At 46.1% G+C, this 15718-nt stretch overlaps 1 protein-coding gene across 1 annotated transcript in view; it reads right to left on the minus strand.

The window, feature by feature from the left end:
• LOC111844771 (uncharacterized) overlaps positions 1 to 15718 on the minus strand; it is a 63361-nt gene that overhangs the window by 15510 nt on the left and 32133 nt on the right. Inside the window, exons 10-12 of the mRNA XM_072718484.1 lie at positions 13356 to 13466; positions 12882 to 12974; positions 12023 to 12103 (exon numbers count right to left, since the gene is read on the minus strand). Coding sequence (XP_072574585.1) covers positions 12023 to 12103; positions 12882 to 12974; positions 13356 to 13466 — 285 coding nt within the window. The remainder of the gene's footprint in view (positions 1 to 12022; positions 12104 to 12881; positions 12975 to 13355; positions 13467 to 15718) is intronic.

The following is a 15718-nucleotide window of genomic DNA, read 5'->3' on the forward strand; positions in this document are numbered from 1 at the left end:
GCGGAACCTTTTTTGTACTGCCACAGCAATGCCGGACACTTTTGTGTGCGCACATCCTGGTACCGCCAGTGGAGTGGAGTTCTTTTACTGTCATTGAGTGGAGTGGAGTGGAGCGGAGAGGAGTCCAATACCACTGGCGGGAATTTGAAAATGCGACGGAACAACAAATAATTACAGGTAATCTTGTTTAAACACTATTAATCTAATACAAAAGAAAAGATAGTAAAAGTATAAGCATTTTCTAACTTCTTTATGCCTCGGTGAATTCGTAATTAAACTGTTTAGTAAGCTACATGAGGCAAAAAAAGAGAAAAAAATAAAATTATGTCACATTTGTCATTCCAACTAAAGTCTGACTACTTTTTGAATAATTTGTTGATAGTTCTAATTTATGCCACCCCCAAAATGATCACATAATCATCCTGGCCACCCCACAGAAAATTTCCTGGCTCCGCCACTGATTGGGGAGGCGTATGTGCAGAATAGTTGAGGAATGTTTAAACTAGGGACTGGGGGAGCAGGGAGGTCAGTTAAGAATTTATGTGGGGAGAGACGGAATGCCCAAATAAATATTAAAAGTAGACACTGTAAAAGGCCTACCATTAGTGGTCTGTATTTGAATGCTAGGAGTATTAGAAACAAAATTACTGACTTAGAGGCTTTAATTTCTTCAGACAATTAGGAATAACTGAAACATGGATGAGTGACAATGATGGTGATGAATATAATATGGATGGTTATACGTTGTTCCGTAGAGACCGGATAGGCAAGAAGGGAGGTGGTGTTGCAGTATACGTAAAATAAAACTTGCAGGCAAGGGATCTCACTGATAAAAACAAAAAACTTGATGCTAAAGATTCAAATGGCCTAATTGTCGGGGTTTGTTATAGAGCACCTAATGTAGCTGTAGAGGAAAGCAGAATATTATATGATGATATCAGGATTAATGATGTGGTGGTTATGGGTGATTTTAATTTACCTGGGATACAGTGGGACACAATCTCTGGCTCTTCTGTAAATGAACTTGAGATGGTGGAATTAGTACAGGATTGTTTTTTTTACTCAGTTTGTTAATACTCCTACCAGGGGAGAAGCCCTTCTTGATCTGGTTTTCTGTAATAACCAGGATAGGATTGGAAAATTAGAGGTTTTAGACCCATTGTACGGTAGTGATCATAACATGGTTAAATTCGAGGTTAATTTTAGTGTCCGAAGAGCAAAGTCGAAATTAAAAGTATACAATGTTAGGAAGGCTAACTTTAATGGTATGAGACGGAAATTAGAAACTGTAAACTGGACAGAGTTAAATAGCAAAACAGTAGAAGAGGCATGGGAATTTTTCAAAAGCACATTGTTGCAAGTGCAAGAGGACTTCATAAATGTTTCCAGCAAAACTAAATCTAGGAAACGACAACCAAGGTGGTTTACTAAGGAAATTAAGAATAAAGTCAGGAGGAAAAGGGCTCTGTTCCAAAAATGGAAAATAACTAATGATTTCAAAATTAAGCAGGAGTATCTAAGTCTACAGGCAGAGTTAAAAAATGGCATTAGGCTATCCAAGAGGGATGTAGAAAGAAAAATTGCATTGGAGGCTAAGCATGACAGTAAAGGTTTCTTCCAATATTTTAACTCCAAGAGAGCACTAAAAGCTGAAATCACTAATTTGCAGGATAGTAAGGGACTTATAATTGATAATGAAATTGATATGGTAAATGAGTTTAATGATTATTTTTCAAGGGTGTTCACAATAGAGAACACAAGTAACTTACCACCAATTAATACGAATACAGCATCGTCTATGACCAATATATGTATAACTGAGGTTGATGTGATACTAAGCCTAGCTAAACTCAAAATAAATAAATCGCAGGGGCCTGATGGCATCTTACCAATAGTCTTAAAAGAGATGAGGGATATTATTAGCCAACCTTTAACTTTAATATTCCAGAAATCGTTATCTGCGGGTGTGGTACCATCAGATTGGAAGCATGTTAATATAACACCCATATTCAAAAAAGGGGATAGAAGTAATCCAGCAAACTATAGGCCAATCAGTTTAACTAGCATTACTGGAAAAATAATGGAAGCTATAATTCAAGTGAAAATGGTAGATTACCTAGATGCAAATAACATCATAAAGGACAGCCAACATGGATTTAGGAGAGGTAGATCCTGCTTAACGAATCTACTTGAGTTCTTTGAGGAAGCTACAAGTGAAATTGATCACAAAAAGGCCTATGATGTGATTTACTTAGATTTCCAGAAAGCCTTTGATGTTGTCCCCCACAAACGTCTCTTGCTAAAGCTTAAAGCTGCAGGGATTTTAGGAACTGTGGCAACTTGGATCAAAAACTGGCTAACTGACAGGAAGCAGCGAGTAGTTATTAGAGGCACAATGTCACAGTGGGCCTCCGTTCATAGTGGGGTACCACAGGGTTCAATTTTAGGACCTCTATTGTTCCTAATTTACATTAATGATATTGACACAAATACATACAGTAAACTGGTTAAATTTGCAGACGACACCAAGGTGGGCGGGGTAGCAGATACTAATCTAGCAGCAGAGAGGCTTCAACGGGATCTGGATTTAATTAGCGAATGGGCTGATACATGGCAGATGAAATTTAACACAGATAAATGCAAGGTAATCCATGCAGGGAGCAGAAATATAAAGTACAGATATTTTATGGGTTCCACTGAAATAAAGGTAGCTGATTACGAGAAAGATCTCGGTATGTATGTTGATGCTTCCATGTCCCCCTCTCGCCAGTGTGGGGAAGCAATAAAAAAGGCGAACAGAATGTTGGGTTATATTTCTAGATGTGTGGAGTTTAAGTCAAGGGAGGTGATGTTACACTTATATAATTCCTTGGTAAGACCCCACCTAGAATACTGTGTGCAAGTTTGGTCACCATACCTCAAGAAGGACATTGCTGCCTTGGAAAAGGTGCAACGAAGAGCTACGAGAATGATTCCTGGTCTTAGAGGAATGTCTTATGAGGAGAGGTTAGCGGAACTGAATCTGTTTAGCCTTGAGCAAAGGAGACTAAGGGGGGATATGATTCAGGTCTATAAGATTCTAACGGGTCTGGATGCTGTTCAGCCAAATGACTATTTCAATATTAGTCTAAATACTAGAACTCGTGGCCATAAGTGGAAATTAGCGGGAGAACATTTTAAAACAAATTTGAAGAAGCACTTCTTTACACAGCGTGTAGTTAGAGTATGGAATAGTCTTCCTGCTAGTGTAGTGGAAGCTAAAACCCTGGGTTCCTTTAAATCAGAGCTAGATAAGATTTTAACAACTCTGAGCTATTAGTTAAGTTCTCCCCAAACGAGCTTGATGGGCCGAATGGCCTCCTCTCGTTTGTAAATTTCTTATGTTCTTATGTTTTGAGACAAAAAGATGAGATTTTAGAAAATGTGTTTTAGCAATTCAGAAAAACTGTAAAAAAATGAATAAATATTATGTTATATTACAGTTTTTCTCAATTGCTTACACATTTTTACCAGGATTATGAGCTAAATTTCCAAAACCATTACTCCACCTACCAAAAAACACACCCATTTCCCTAAACTGTTGACACTATTCCCCTGTTTTGACACATGATTCCAATTTGTTGAACTGTTAGAGCAAAACTCTACACACAAATCTCTTCAATTCTCATTGCCTAAACCATGTGCTCATTTACAAAGCACTTCAGTCAATATTGTTCACTCAAGTCAGCACAGCTTGAACCCAATTAGCACACAATAATCCAGAGGAAAACACAGCCGATCAGAATTGTTCACACACCAATCAGAACCTTCACTTGTTAGATAAAAGGGCCATGTGTCAGTTCACTTGTATTGGAACAATGGATCTACAAAGACCTGAAGGTAGAGGAAGGGGACACAGGAGAGGAGATGGAAGAGGAAGGGCAAGGACAAGTGGTTTCTGATCAGATTCGTGCAACTCTAGTTCACCATGTTCTTATCCATGGGTTGTCCATGAGGGAAGCCGGGCAAAGAGTGCAGCCGAATGTGAACCGCTTCACAGTAGCCTCTATAATACGGACCGTCAGAGAGGAAAATAGGTAGGTAATTTACATACTGCTGTCTAGTATAACATTGGAGTGCAGTATTCTGCGCTCTAACAGTATATACATGTACTGTAGCTGTTTGCTCTATTGTATGCGCTCTGAAATGCATTGTATTACTGTACCATATCACATACAGGCGTTACTGTGTGCTCCTATTTTGTAAAATGGATGGTTTACTGTAATCCCATCAGTAATTCTATTACTGTATTGCAGAACTGAAAGGCGACTACCTAACGGAGGCAGAAGACGGCTATTCTCACAAGAGCAAGAGACGGCCATCGTCAATATGGTCATAGCCATAGGATGAAACAGGCCTATCGTGATCCTTTCGAAAGGAACTCTGATAGAGTCAAAGACGAACGCATGGAATATGTGCAAGTATGGTTTTTCATACCATATTTGAGTATATGCATTACAGCTGTGTATATACTGTAGTATAGGCCATATTGTGCACTACAGCAATTTTATTGAACCATTTCATTTCTTTTGTAGAGAATATTTGACATAGATGCCAGAGAGACTCCTCATGAACTTACTGTATCTTTGTTGATGAAGCGGGATTTAATCTTACCAAAAGGAGGAGAAGGGGGAGGAACATAATTGGCCACCGGGCCATTGTGAATGTCCCTGGCCAGCGAGGAGGAAATGTTACCATGTGTGCCGCCATCAGCCACAGAGGGGTCCTCCACCACCATGCCACCCTTGGTCCATACAACACCATGCATCTGCTGGCTTTCCTCAATTCTCTGAGAGATCATTTATACCAACTAGACCAGATGGAGCCACAGCAGCCATGCTACTGTGTCATTTGGGACAATGTCAGTTTCCACAGGACTGCTGTAGTTCGTGACTGGTTCACAAATAACCCGAGATTCAGCAACATCTTTTTGGCAGCATATTCTCCCTTCCTAAACCCCATAGAAGAGTTTTTCTCGGCATGGCGGTGGAAGGTCTATGACCGAGACCCCTACATCCGTATTCACCTCCTCCAGGCTATGGAGGAGGCCTGTTCTGACATTACAGCTGAGGCTTGCCAGGGGTGGATTAGACATGCAAGGGGTTTCTTCCCCCGCTGCCTGGCTAGGGCTGATATAGCCTGCGATGTTGATGAGACTTTATGGCATGACCCAGACGAGAGAAGGGATGCTGATTGAAGATGAATGTGTTTGTTTTTGGTTTTTTTTTGTTACAGTAATGTTTTCAATGACCTATTGATATCTGATATTGGTAATTCCATGCACTGCATTCTTTATCCATTGCATGTTTTTACTGCTGATTTACTTTTTCACTCAGTTTCGGCTTTTGACTACAGTACATCCAAGAATTAAAAAATTATGAAAATGTATAGGTGTTGTGTCTTTATATTGTGTGTGTGTGTGTCATGTAGAGAGTTTGTTCTGGGGACAACAATTATTCCAAAATATGCCATTATTCATTGCAGTTTTTGGAGGTATTGTTTTGAACTGATCTCACTAGTGTGTAATTCCTATTTTGTAGTGTATATGCATTTGATGCTTTTTGTGTAATTACTGAAGGCAGAGTTTGGTTTAGATGTAGGACTACATGGTTTTGAGTGGAGAGTTTGTTTTTGACCTGAACAGTGGAAGTTTCAGTAGTTGAGTGAGCAGTTAAGGATTTGTGTTTAGAGTTTTGGGAAATTGAGGCCTAATTTAAAGAAATGTGTTTTAGCAATCGAGAAAAACTGTAATACACTAATGAGCCAAAAAAATATGACTACCCCTCGTGATGCAAATAACATTGTCAATCTGGTGAAAATAGCGCATGTCAAGGTCTGGGATATATTAGACAATATTTGATACTCGCAGTCGACATGCTGAATGCTGAATAAATGGGCAGGAGTAAAGATCTGAGTGACTTTGACAAGGACCAAATCATTATGGCCAGACGACAGGGGCAGAGCATCGCTGATACAGCAAGGCTTGTGGGGAGCTGACAGCCAGCCATGGTGAGAACCTACTGAGAGAGTCTGAGGAGGGAAAAACCACGATCTGCTGACAGGATGTTGGGTGGACAAAATTCATCGATGTGAGATGTGAACGAAGGTGATCCCATCTGGGACAAACCAACAGAGGGATGACTGTGGCAAAAATGGCAGATAATTTCAATGATGGTCACGGGAATAACGTGTCACAACACACAGGGCATCAAACCCTGCTCTGCCTGGGGAGGACATGGTCAGGATGCCCTAGAAAACCGGTTTAACTCCACCTACTGCCACCCGCCCTAGTTCAGCCCCATATCTGCTCGGTCACGTTGCCTCGTAAAAACCCCCAAGTGCTCAGGAAGGTCAGACTGGGAAGTGTCCCAAGATCAGTTTGAGCTGACAGCACATGTGGGAAGCGGGAGGGTAGTCACTGGAGGAAAAGGCCCTGCAGCTGGCTTTGTGCCAGGATGACGCTGTCCTGCCTCCCACTGCTCAGCCCTGGGGACAAAAACAGGTATGCTGCACTAGTAGGGACTCCCAAGAGCCAGATTGGGTAGTGTGTTCAACCAGACCTCTTGAATTGTGCTGCAGACAGCTGCCGAAGCCTCTTCGGACATCAGCTAATAACGAAAAGGACCTGGTGTGTTGGGCTTATGCACACATGCCCCCTGCCGTACAAAGCGAGCCATCAAGGCTCTCTCCCCTAAGCAGCTGGTCCAGGTTCAGCCGGAGGAATTGTGCCCCCTGCAGGCAGCTCTGGGGCTGGCAGTGCAGAGAGATATCATGTGGAGCGAGTCGGCCTTGCCCCCCCAGAGAGTATACACCTGCTGCACGGGCTGCCTGCGGTGACTGCTCAGAGCTGAGGAGGCCCACGTGGGGGACTGAAGTGGCTGAGCTGTTACGGGCCACGTGGCTCCAGAGGAGACGCCCACCGTGTTGGGGCCCAGAGTTTCCTGGGGGTGTGGCCAGCCTGAACACCTCCTCAGGGAAAGCCCCACACAGGGCCAAGTGCAGGGTAACAGTGCAGGGTCTGTATAGAGGGGACTATAAGCACCCCTAGGACACTTGCCCCATCACCACCTGCTGCCGGAGGGGCCCAGCAACATAGATGGGGGAGTCTGACCCCGTTCCCCCCAGAAGCTTATGATGACTCCCCCCGGTAGCAATGGTGGGTCATACCTGTGCTTGGCACATTTGCCATGTCCCCATCACAGTAGCGCGAGTCCCCTGCTCCGCCAAAGTGGACACAGGGGCCACTGTGACGCTGGTGTGGCCTGATGTGGGGCCACCTGGAACCAGCTAGAGGCGACCTCTGTGCAGGTGCACATGGTGACTGGTGAGGTGACCCACATGAGAGGGAGGGGGATGCTGTCCGTGGTTGTTGGAAGCAGGACAATACGTCATCCAGCATGGGTAGCAGCAATACAGGAACCCTGCATCCTTGGGTTAGACTACCGGCTGCTGGCCAGACCTAGAGTGCAAGACTCTAAGCTTCCGGGGAGGGCCTGCCATCATGCTGCCCTCTGTGGTCACTCCCCCCAACACACCCTGCGCTCAGCCAGTCATTTCAACTGGAATTCAGACTGACTGCCCTCAATATCTGTCACAGCCCCCTGTGAAGCTGCCAGTCCAGAGTGAGCCTTTCCACTCCCAACACCCAGAAGCAGCTCCAGATCCCTGGGCCTGACCTCCTATTACAGGAGGTTCCTGGGGGGTTCTGCTTGCATGGCTGCCCCTCTGTTCCATCTGCTGCACAGGGACAGGGAGTTTGTCTGGTCACTGCAGTACCAGGAGGCCTTCTGTAGTCTGCAAAAGGCCCTGAGTGAGGCCCTGGTGCTGCCCCCACTGACTTGTCCCTCCCCTTTACCTTAGAGACTGATGCCAATGGGTTAGGCGCTGAGGGGGTGCTCTCCTCGGGGAAGCCGGATGTAGAAAGGAGGGTCATGCACTATAGCCATGACAACAAGGTGGCGCGGCACTACAGTGCCCCTTGTAGGGAGCTGCTAGCAGTGTTGCTTTACATCAGGCACTGGAAGTCCTGCCCATGTGGCCTGCCTTTCACTGTCAGGGCAGACCCCTGGGCCTTCAGGGAACCAGAGGGGCAGGTGGCCAGGTGGCTGAGTACAACTTTCCAGCCATGCACAGAGCTGGCGCCCGACACTCCAGGGTAGATGCTCTTTGGTGCCGCTTTTGTGCTGCAGTTGGGAGCCTATACCGTGAACGGAGGGACGTCTGGGACTAGGAGCTGCTCCTGGGGGTGGGGGGGGGGGGGGCTGTGCATCAGCGTGCCAGGGAGAGGCGCTCACCTGCCCTGACCTGCAGGCTGTCACAGTGTCAGACTAGAGGCAGGGACAGGAGCGGACACTGACCTGGTGCTGGTGCTGCAGGGGGTGGTGGCCCAGCCTGTCCGCCCCCTGCCAGACTCATCAATGTGAGATATGAAGAAAGACTATCCCTTCTTCCATACCCCCCTCCCCTCCCCCTGAGCCACTTGACTTTGAGTGTGGCAATATCTCCTGGAAATTGAGGGCAGTTTTGCCTGAGCGAAAGCGGAGGTGGGTCAGACCCACTTAGCATAGGACTGGGCGATATCACCGATATTTCAACTTATTGTCATATAAACTTATATGAAAATTCAGTAGACTGTCAATAAGAAACAATGCTTGGGTCAAAATTATACAAAACAGGCTCAAATATATACATACATTCACCTAAATCTTTTAATAAATGGTGCTGAAGGTTCTAGAATGTGTTTTAACTTCACAAGGCTAAGACCGTTAGTGATCATGATTGACTGTAGCTGGTAGTTTCTCTTTGACAGCATAAAAAGGATTTCTTTGTCAGCACTCATTGGATTGACAAATACTCAGAACAATTGTAAAGTCCAAGGAACTCAGTGATGATCTAAGAAGGAGAATTATAGAAGTTGGGAAAGGATTATAGAAGTTGGATTGCCACCTTATTGTGGTGGAGGGGTTTGCATGCCTCAGTGACCCTGGGGGCTATATTGTCGGGGGCAATAGCCCCTGGTAGGGTCTCCCAAGGCAAAAAGGTCCCAGGGGAGGGGCCAGACAAAGAGCAATCCAAAAGAGCCCTATGATAAAGTATTAAAACGAAGTCCCGTTTCCCTCGCCTGGACTAGGGTCACCGGGGCCCCACCCTGGAGCCAGGCCTGGGGGAGGGGCCTGTTGGCGAGCGCCTGGTGGCTGGGCCTTGGCCCATGGGGCCCGGCCGGGCATAGCCCGAAAGATGCACGCGGGACTGTCTCCAGGTGGGCCCGCAGGGGGAATGTCAGGGGTTCGGTGCTTTGTGGATCGGGTGGCGGCCAAGGGAGGCCCTGGCGGTCCGATCCCTGGGTGACAAAACTGGCTTGACACTCGGGTAAAGAGAGGGGCAGAGCTGTCAACTGATCACCACCTGGTGATGAGTTGGCTCAGGTGGCGGGGGAGGAAGCCGGTCAGACCTGGTAGGCCCAAGCGCATAGTGAGGGTCTGCTGGGAACGTCTGGCAGAGGCTCCTGTTCGCCGGAGCTTACACTCACACTGCATACCGGGGGAGGTTGGGGACATTGAGTCTGAATGGACACTGTTCCGGACCTCCATTGTGGAAGTGGCCATACGGAGCTGTGGTTGCGGGGTGGTCGGTGCAAGTCGTGGCGGTAACCCCCGTACCCGATGGTGGACACCAGAGGTGAGGGGGGCCGTCAAGCTGAAGAAGGAGGCTTACCGGGTCTCCGGAGGCAGCTGACGGGTACCGGCAGGCCAGGCGGAACGCGGCTCGGGCAGTCGCAGAAGCAAAAACCCGGACGTGGGAGGAGTTCGGTGAGGCCATGGAAAGTGACTTTTGGTCGGCCTCAAAAAGTTTCTGGCAAACCATCAGGAGGGGGAAGCAGCTCCTGGTTCCTACTATTTATAGTGGGGAGGGGGTGCTGTTGACCTCACCTGGGGACATCACCCGGAGGTGGAAGGAATACTTTGAGGACCTCCTCAACCCTGCCTCAGATACATCTACGCACACTGCCTTCGAGACATCTGAGGGCACAGATCCCGAGGGTGCTGGGGGGTGTTGCCCATCACTGGGGCTGAGGTGGCCAGGGTGGTTAAAAAGCTCCTCAGTGGCCGGGCCCCGGGGGTGAATGAGATCCACCCGGAGTTCCTTAAGGCTCTGGATGCTGTGGGGCTGTCCTGGTTGACACGCATCTGCTGCATCGCGTGGACATTGGGGGCAGTGCCTCTGGACTGGCAGACCGGGGTGGTGGTCCCCCTCTTTAAGAAGGGGGACCGGAGGGTGTGCTCCAACTATAGGGGGATCACACTCCTCAGCCTCCCAGGTAAGGTCTATTCGGGGGTTCTGGAAAGGAGGGTCCATCGGATTGTCGAACCTCGGATTCAGGAGGAGCAGTGTGGTTTTCGCCCTGGCCGTGGAACAGTGGACCAGCTCTATACTCTCCGCAGGGTTCTGGAGGGTTCATAGGAGTTTGTCCAACCAGTCTACATGTGTTTTGTGAACTTGGAGAAGGCATTCGACCATGTCCCTCGGGGAGTCCTGTGGGGGATGCTCTGGAAGTATTGGGTACCGGGCTTCCTTTTAAGGGCTGTTCAGTCCCTGTATGACCGGTGCCAGAGCCTGGTCCGCATGGGCAGCAATAAGTCGGACTCATTTCCAGTGAGGGTTGGACTCTGTCAGGGCTGCCCTTTGTCACCGATTCTGTTCATAGTTTTTATGGACAGAATTTCTAGGCGCAGCCAGGGCGTTGAGGGTGTCTAGTTTGGTGACCTCAGGATTAGGTCTCTGCTTTTTGCAGATGATGTGGTTCTGTTGGCCTCATTGGACCGTGATCTTCGGCTCTCACTTGGACAGTTCAAAGCTGAGTGTGAAGCGGCTGGAATGAGAATCAGCACCTCCAAATCCAAGACCATGGTCCTCAGCCAGAAATGGGTAGAATGCTCTCTCCGGGTCGAGGATGGGGTCCTCATCCAAGTGGAGGAGTTTAAGTATCTTGGGGTCTTGTTCACGAGTGAGGGGACGATGGAGCGGGAGATCGATAGGCGGATCAGTGCGGCGTCCGCAGTGATGCAGGCGCTGCATCGGTCTGTAATGGTGAAGAAGGAGCTGAGCCAACAGGCAAAGCTCTCAATTTACCAGTCGATCTACTTTCCTTCCCTCACCTATGATCACGAGCTGTGGGTAGTGACCAAAAGAACGAGATCGCGAGTGCAAGCGGCCGAAATGAGTTTCCTCTGCAGGGTGACTGGGCTCTCCCTTAGAGATAGGGTGAGGAGCTCGGTCATTCGGGAGGAACTCAGAATAGAGCCGCTGCGCCTCCACATTGAGAGGAGCTAGATGAGGTGGCTCAGGCATCTGATGCCTCCTGGACGCCTCCCTGGTGAGGTGTTCCGGGCATGTCCCACTGGGAGGAGGCCCCGGGGAAGACCCAGGACACACTGGAGGGACTATGTCTCTCGGTTGGCCTGGGAACACCTCGAGATTCCCCCAGAGGAGCTAGATGACGTGGCCGGGGAGAGGGAAATCTGGGTTTCCCTGCTGAGACTGCTGCCCCTGCGACCCAACCTCAGATTAAGCGGGAGATGATGGATGGATGGATGGATGTTTTTATTTTCTTCTTAAATATTAAGATACCAAAACCATACCATTACTGTGGTCCAAAAACCGTGACATATACCGAACCATGGGAAAGCTGTACCATTACACCCCTATTCCCTACCTGTGCTAGTCCTTGCTCTCTGTATTTGCACCTGGTTCTGCTGTGTCCCAGTTGCCCTATCCCTGCTGTTCCTGTCCCATACCCTGATTTTACCCTTATTAAACCCTGTTCTCATCCTTCCTCGCCTCTGGATCTCTGCCTCCTTTTCTGCCCCCCCTTACACCCGGTCGTGACACACTGAGCCTCCACACAACAGAAGTTATTAAATGTATTAGAACCACCCACCTCCATTTACACACATAATAAGTATGACAATGCAGGGAAACTCACCCAATTTAAAAATGTTGTTAATCCAGGACAAGAGTTCGAAATAAATAACAAGGATCAGCATGTTAAATAGTATTGGACGATCTGTAAGGGCAAACAGAACAAATCAGACATCCTCATTCTCTCATCTGTCTATACAGATATAACATGATATTAAATAACAAAGTATCCTTGGGCTTTTCTTCCCGCTAAGATAAATCCTGCCGTCCCCAGGACCCGACTGCACTGTGAGGTCATGCACAGTAAGGCCCATGATCTGAGGGCAGCGGGGGTCAAAAGACAGGCCAAGGAGTCTAATGCTCTCACGAGTCAGTGGGTCTCTTGGAACCCCATGAGGGCTGGCACATCGGCACATCAACTGGGGGGGGGGGATCCTGCTGCCCTGTGTGGTTGTCAGGCGCACCCCCAGCCCGTACACCCTACATGTCACCCTACATCAGGTCCACACAATAACATCCCACTGGGTAAAATGTGAGGTGCACAGGGTACAAGCAGGGGCGCTGCTAAGGATTTTGGACCCCATGAAAAGAATCTTGACAGGGCCCCCAACACAGCTGAGACTTTTTTCTCTGGGCCCCCTCTCAGTCATGGGCCCCGAGAATCGTCATCGTTTACCCCCCCTTTACAGCGCCCCTGAGTACAAGTGTAATCTGTCAAACACCATAACCTGCAAACTCCACACAAAATGCAGAGGTGGGACTCAAAGCCCCAGCCTTGTAGTTAAGAAGCAGCAGTGCTACTCACTGGGCCTGTGTGCCACGGAAAATAAAACAGCTCTAAACCTCATTCTGGCCAGAAATCTTAATATGCCAATGGACATAAATGTTAATGTGAACTAATAAATCCACATAAATTTACTCACGCATGAAATAAGCCATGATTTCAAGAATGTCTCTAAGTCGTACTGTTTCTCCCATCCTTCGGGAGCGTATTATCCGAAACACACCGAGACCAACTGAAATAAGGGAAGAATAGAGTTAGTCAGCATGAAATTCATGTCAGAGTGAAAAAAAAGATATGTTCAATGATCTTATGTCTAAATCCCTGCACAGCACTGTCACCTAGGGGTTCTGAGTTTGAATTCCATATTGGACATTTAAAGTGTATCCGATAACAGTTTACAAAGCAGATTTAAATGGCTTATGAAAGGTTAAACAAGTTTGCTTCAGCTGGGTATTGCATCATTGTACTCTAATTGTGCTGAAATTAATTATGGAAATCACATTTAAGTATTAGTGTCATTCAAATGCTCAAGTTTAACGTTTCTGTGTTTAATTCATTACAGTGTATAAAATAAATATCCCAATACCTAATACTACTCTACTAATTAACTTACCTGGGAATAAAACCATGATGACTGGAAACATTAATAAAGTGACAAATGTTCCAAGTTGTCCTTTCAAAGTTGAATCAGAATAATATTTTGCCAGAAAAACACTGGCAGCAGCTAAAATAATGTAAGAATAGAGTCAGTCACCATGAAATTCATGTCAGACAGAGTACAAACACACATGCGTTCACTGGTCCTGCACGGAGCTGTCACCTGCGGGTTCTGGGTTTGAATTCCTTATTGAACATTGTGGTATGAAAAGTATATCCCTAAATGTTTGAGTTGAACATTTTATCATATGTTCCTAAAAACATACTAATTGTGAAAAATTTATTTTATCATCCATGTTGTACATTTCTGAAATCCCAGCAGCCAAAACAGAAAAATAACATATCCATCCATCCATCCATCCATCCATAACCACTTCTCAAGTACAGTTCCAGGGTGAGACTATCCCTAAAAAGCACAGAGCAGGGTACAGCCTGGTGGGCTGCCAGTCCATCACAGGGCACATCCACTCACACACAACGGGCCATTTTTAGACCCCATCTTACCTAAATGCGTGTTTTTTTTTGGGGGGGGGGGGGGGAGCACAGCACCTGCAGGCAGAGGCGTCATGCTGATAGAAACTGAAGGGGCTCAGGGTTTTAGATTTAGGTACCAGATTGTTTAGCCTGTTTCACAATATTTTTCGAGTGACAGTTCATATAGTTATCATATAATTATCATTGCTAGCGATACCTTTTTTTCTGTATTTACGGTGTTTAAATTATTTCTGAACAGCATCAGTCACTATGTGCTCAATTAGCAACTTTTTTTTCCTTGTAATTTCACAACATAAGGAATGATGTTACTAATCAAACCTACAACTCACATGATCCTTTGCTTCAGTTTACATGGCAGTGAAGAGCTAGACAACAGGTCCATGAAAGGAGTGCAGTGACAGGTAGCATACAGCATTTAGTGAAACAAAAGTTTGGAAACACATTAACATTTATTGACTGAACAGCTAATATGCTGATTACTGCATTTTATCATTCAAATACAAAATCATGTTTAGTCCTGTAAAAAAATGTGACGGGTGAGACACAGATTGCACACCTAGGCTAGTCTAATACACAGCTAGATTATCATGGTTAAACAAAGAAGCCTGAGGAAATGCTGCATCAGAGACAGAACAAGCTTAGACCACAGCTTGGGATAGAAGAACAAATCTAATCACTTTGCTCATTTAATATTCAGATCTTCATTAAGCTTCATTTTTAGAAACCCACCACGGTTGAAGATGGTATGGAACTGATATTTAGTCTTTACCACATTTTGTTATTAGTTGTTCTGGGTTATCTGTGTATGCTAATTTGTCTGAGTGTTGTAGTACTTATCCATGTGCAAACCTCAATTCTAGAGATACAAACGTCCTTTCTAGAGAGCCTACAAACAAAATAACTGATTTTTCATAGTAATATGCATTCTCTAGTTAAACCATTTAGCCTAGTCACGAGGTAGCACACATGAGCCATTTCTGTGGCTTTTATTCTCTTGCCCTATTCATTGCAATCGTGGTGGGTTAAAAAAAAAAAACACTATTCCAGGGGTGGCCAACCAGTCAGAGACCAAGAGCCACATTTTTTACTGTGTTACTGCAAAGAGCCACATCATGCACATGGGCACACATGAACATCACCCATCCCTTCCTCTCTCTCACACACACACACCTCTGCCTAGCCAGATTTATTGTAAATGTCACACACCAACATGATAATGACAGAAATTGACTCCTACAGTACTAACACCACAGGCCAGTCATTTTCAACAATGTGTGCACTGTCTCACACACACAAACTCTCAGTTCCACCAAGTCCACAAACAAAAATATTATAATTTACAATAGCGTTTTTCTTTTACTATGCATGTTGCTTAACTCTCATCCAATGTGACACTAAAATACTCACATGCTTGAAGGTCAGAGTGTAACTGTGATTCAATAGCCGTGTTAATGTCCGATATTCTGTGTTCAACAGTGTGGTGGGACAGTTGTACGTCTGATACCATGCGTTTTAGTTTGTCGTTTTCAGGAGACAAGATTTCAACAACGTCACTGAAGCATTTTTTAACAAACTCCCCTTCATTGTATGGCTTTTTAACCCATGCAATGTTCCAAGCCAGTTGATACGATGCGAGCGTTACGGTCTCTGAGCAGTGAGCACTTCGTAAATTTTTGGAAAAACTGTATCTGCTTTTCTGCCTGACTGTTCAAAGTGACGAACTCGTGCTTGCGAAGTTCAGTCCCTTTTGGAAATTCCTGGTCAATGTTAGCATGGAGTGAGCTGAAGTGGCGCTGAAGATTTGAAGCTTTGAAATGCGCTAAT

The sequence above is a fragment of the Paramormyrops kingsleyae genome, chromosome 12 (assembly GCF_048594095.1).
Source record: "Paramormyrops kingsleyae isolate MSU_618 chromosome 12, PKINGS_0.4, whole genome shotgun sequence".
NCBI lineage: Eukaryota > Metazoa > Chordata > Actinopteri > Osteoglossiformes > Mormyridae > Paramormyrops > Paramormyrops kingsleyae.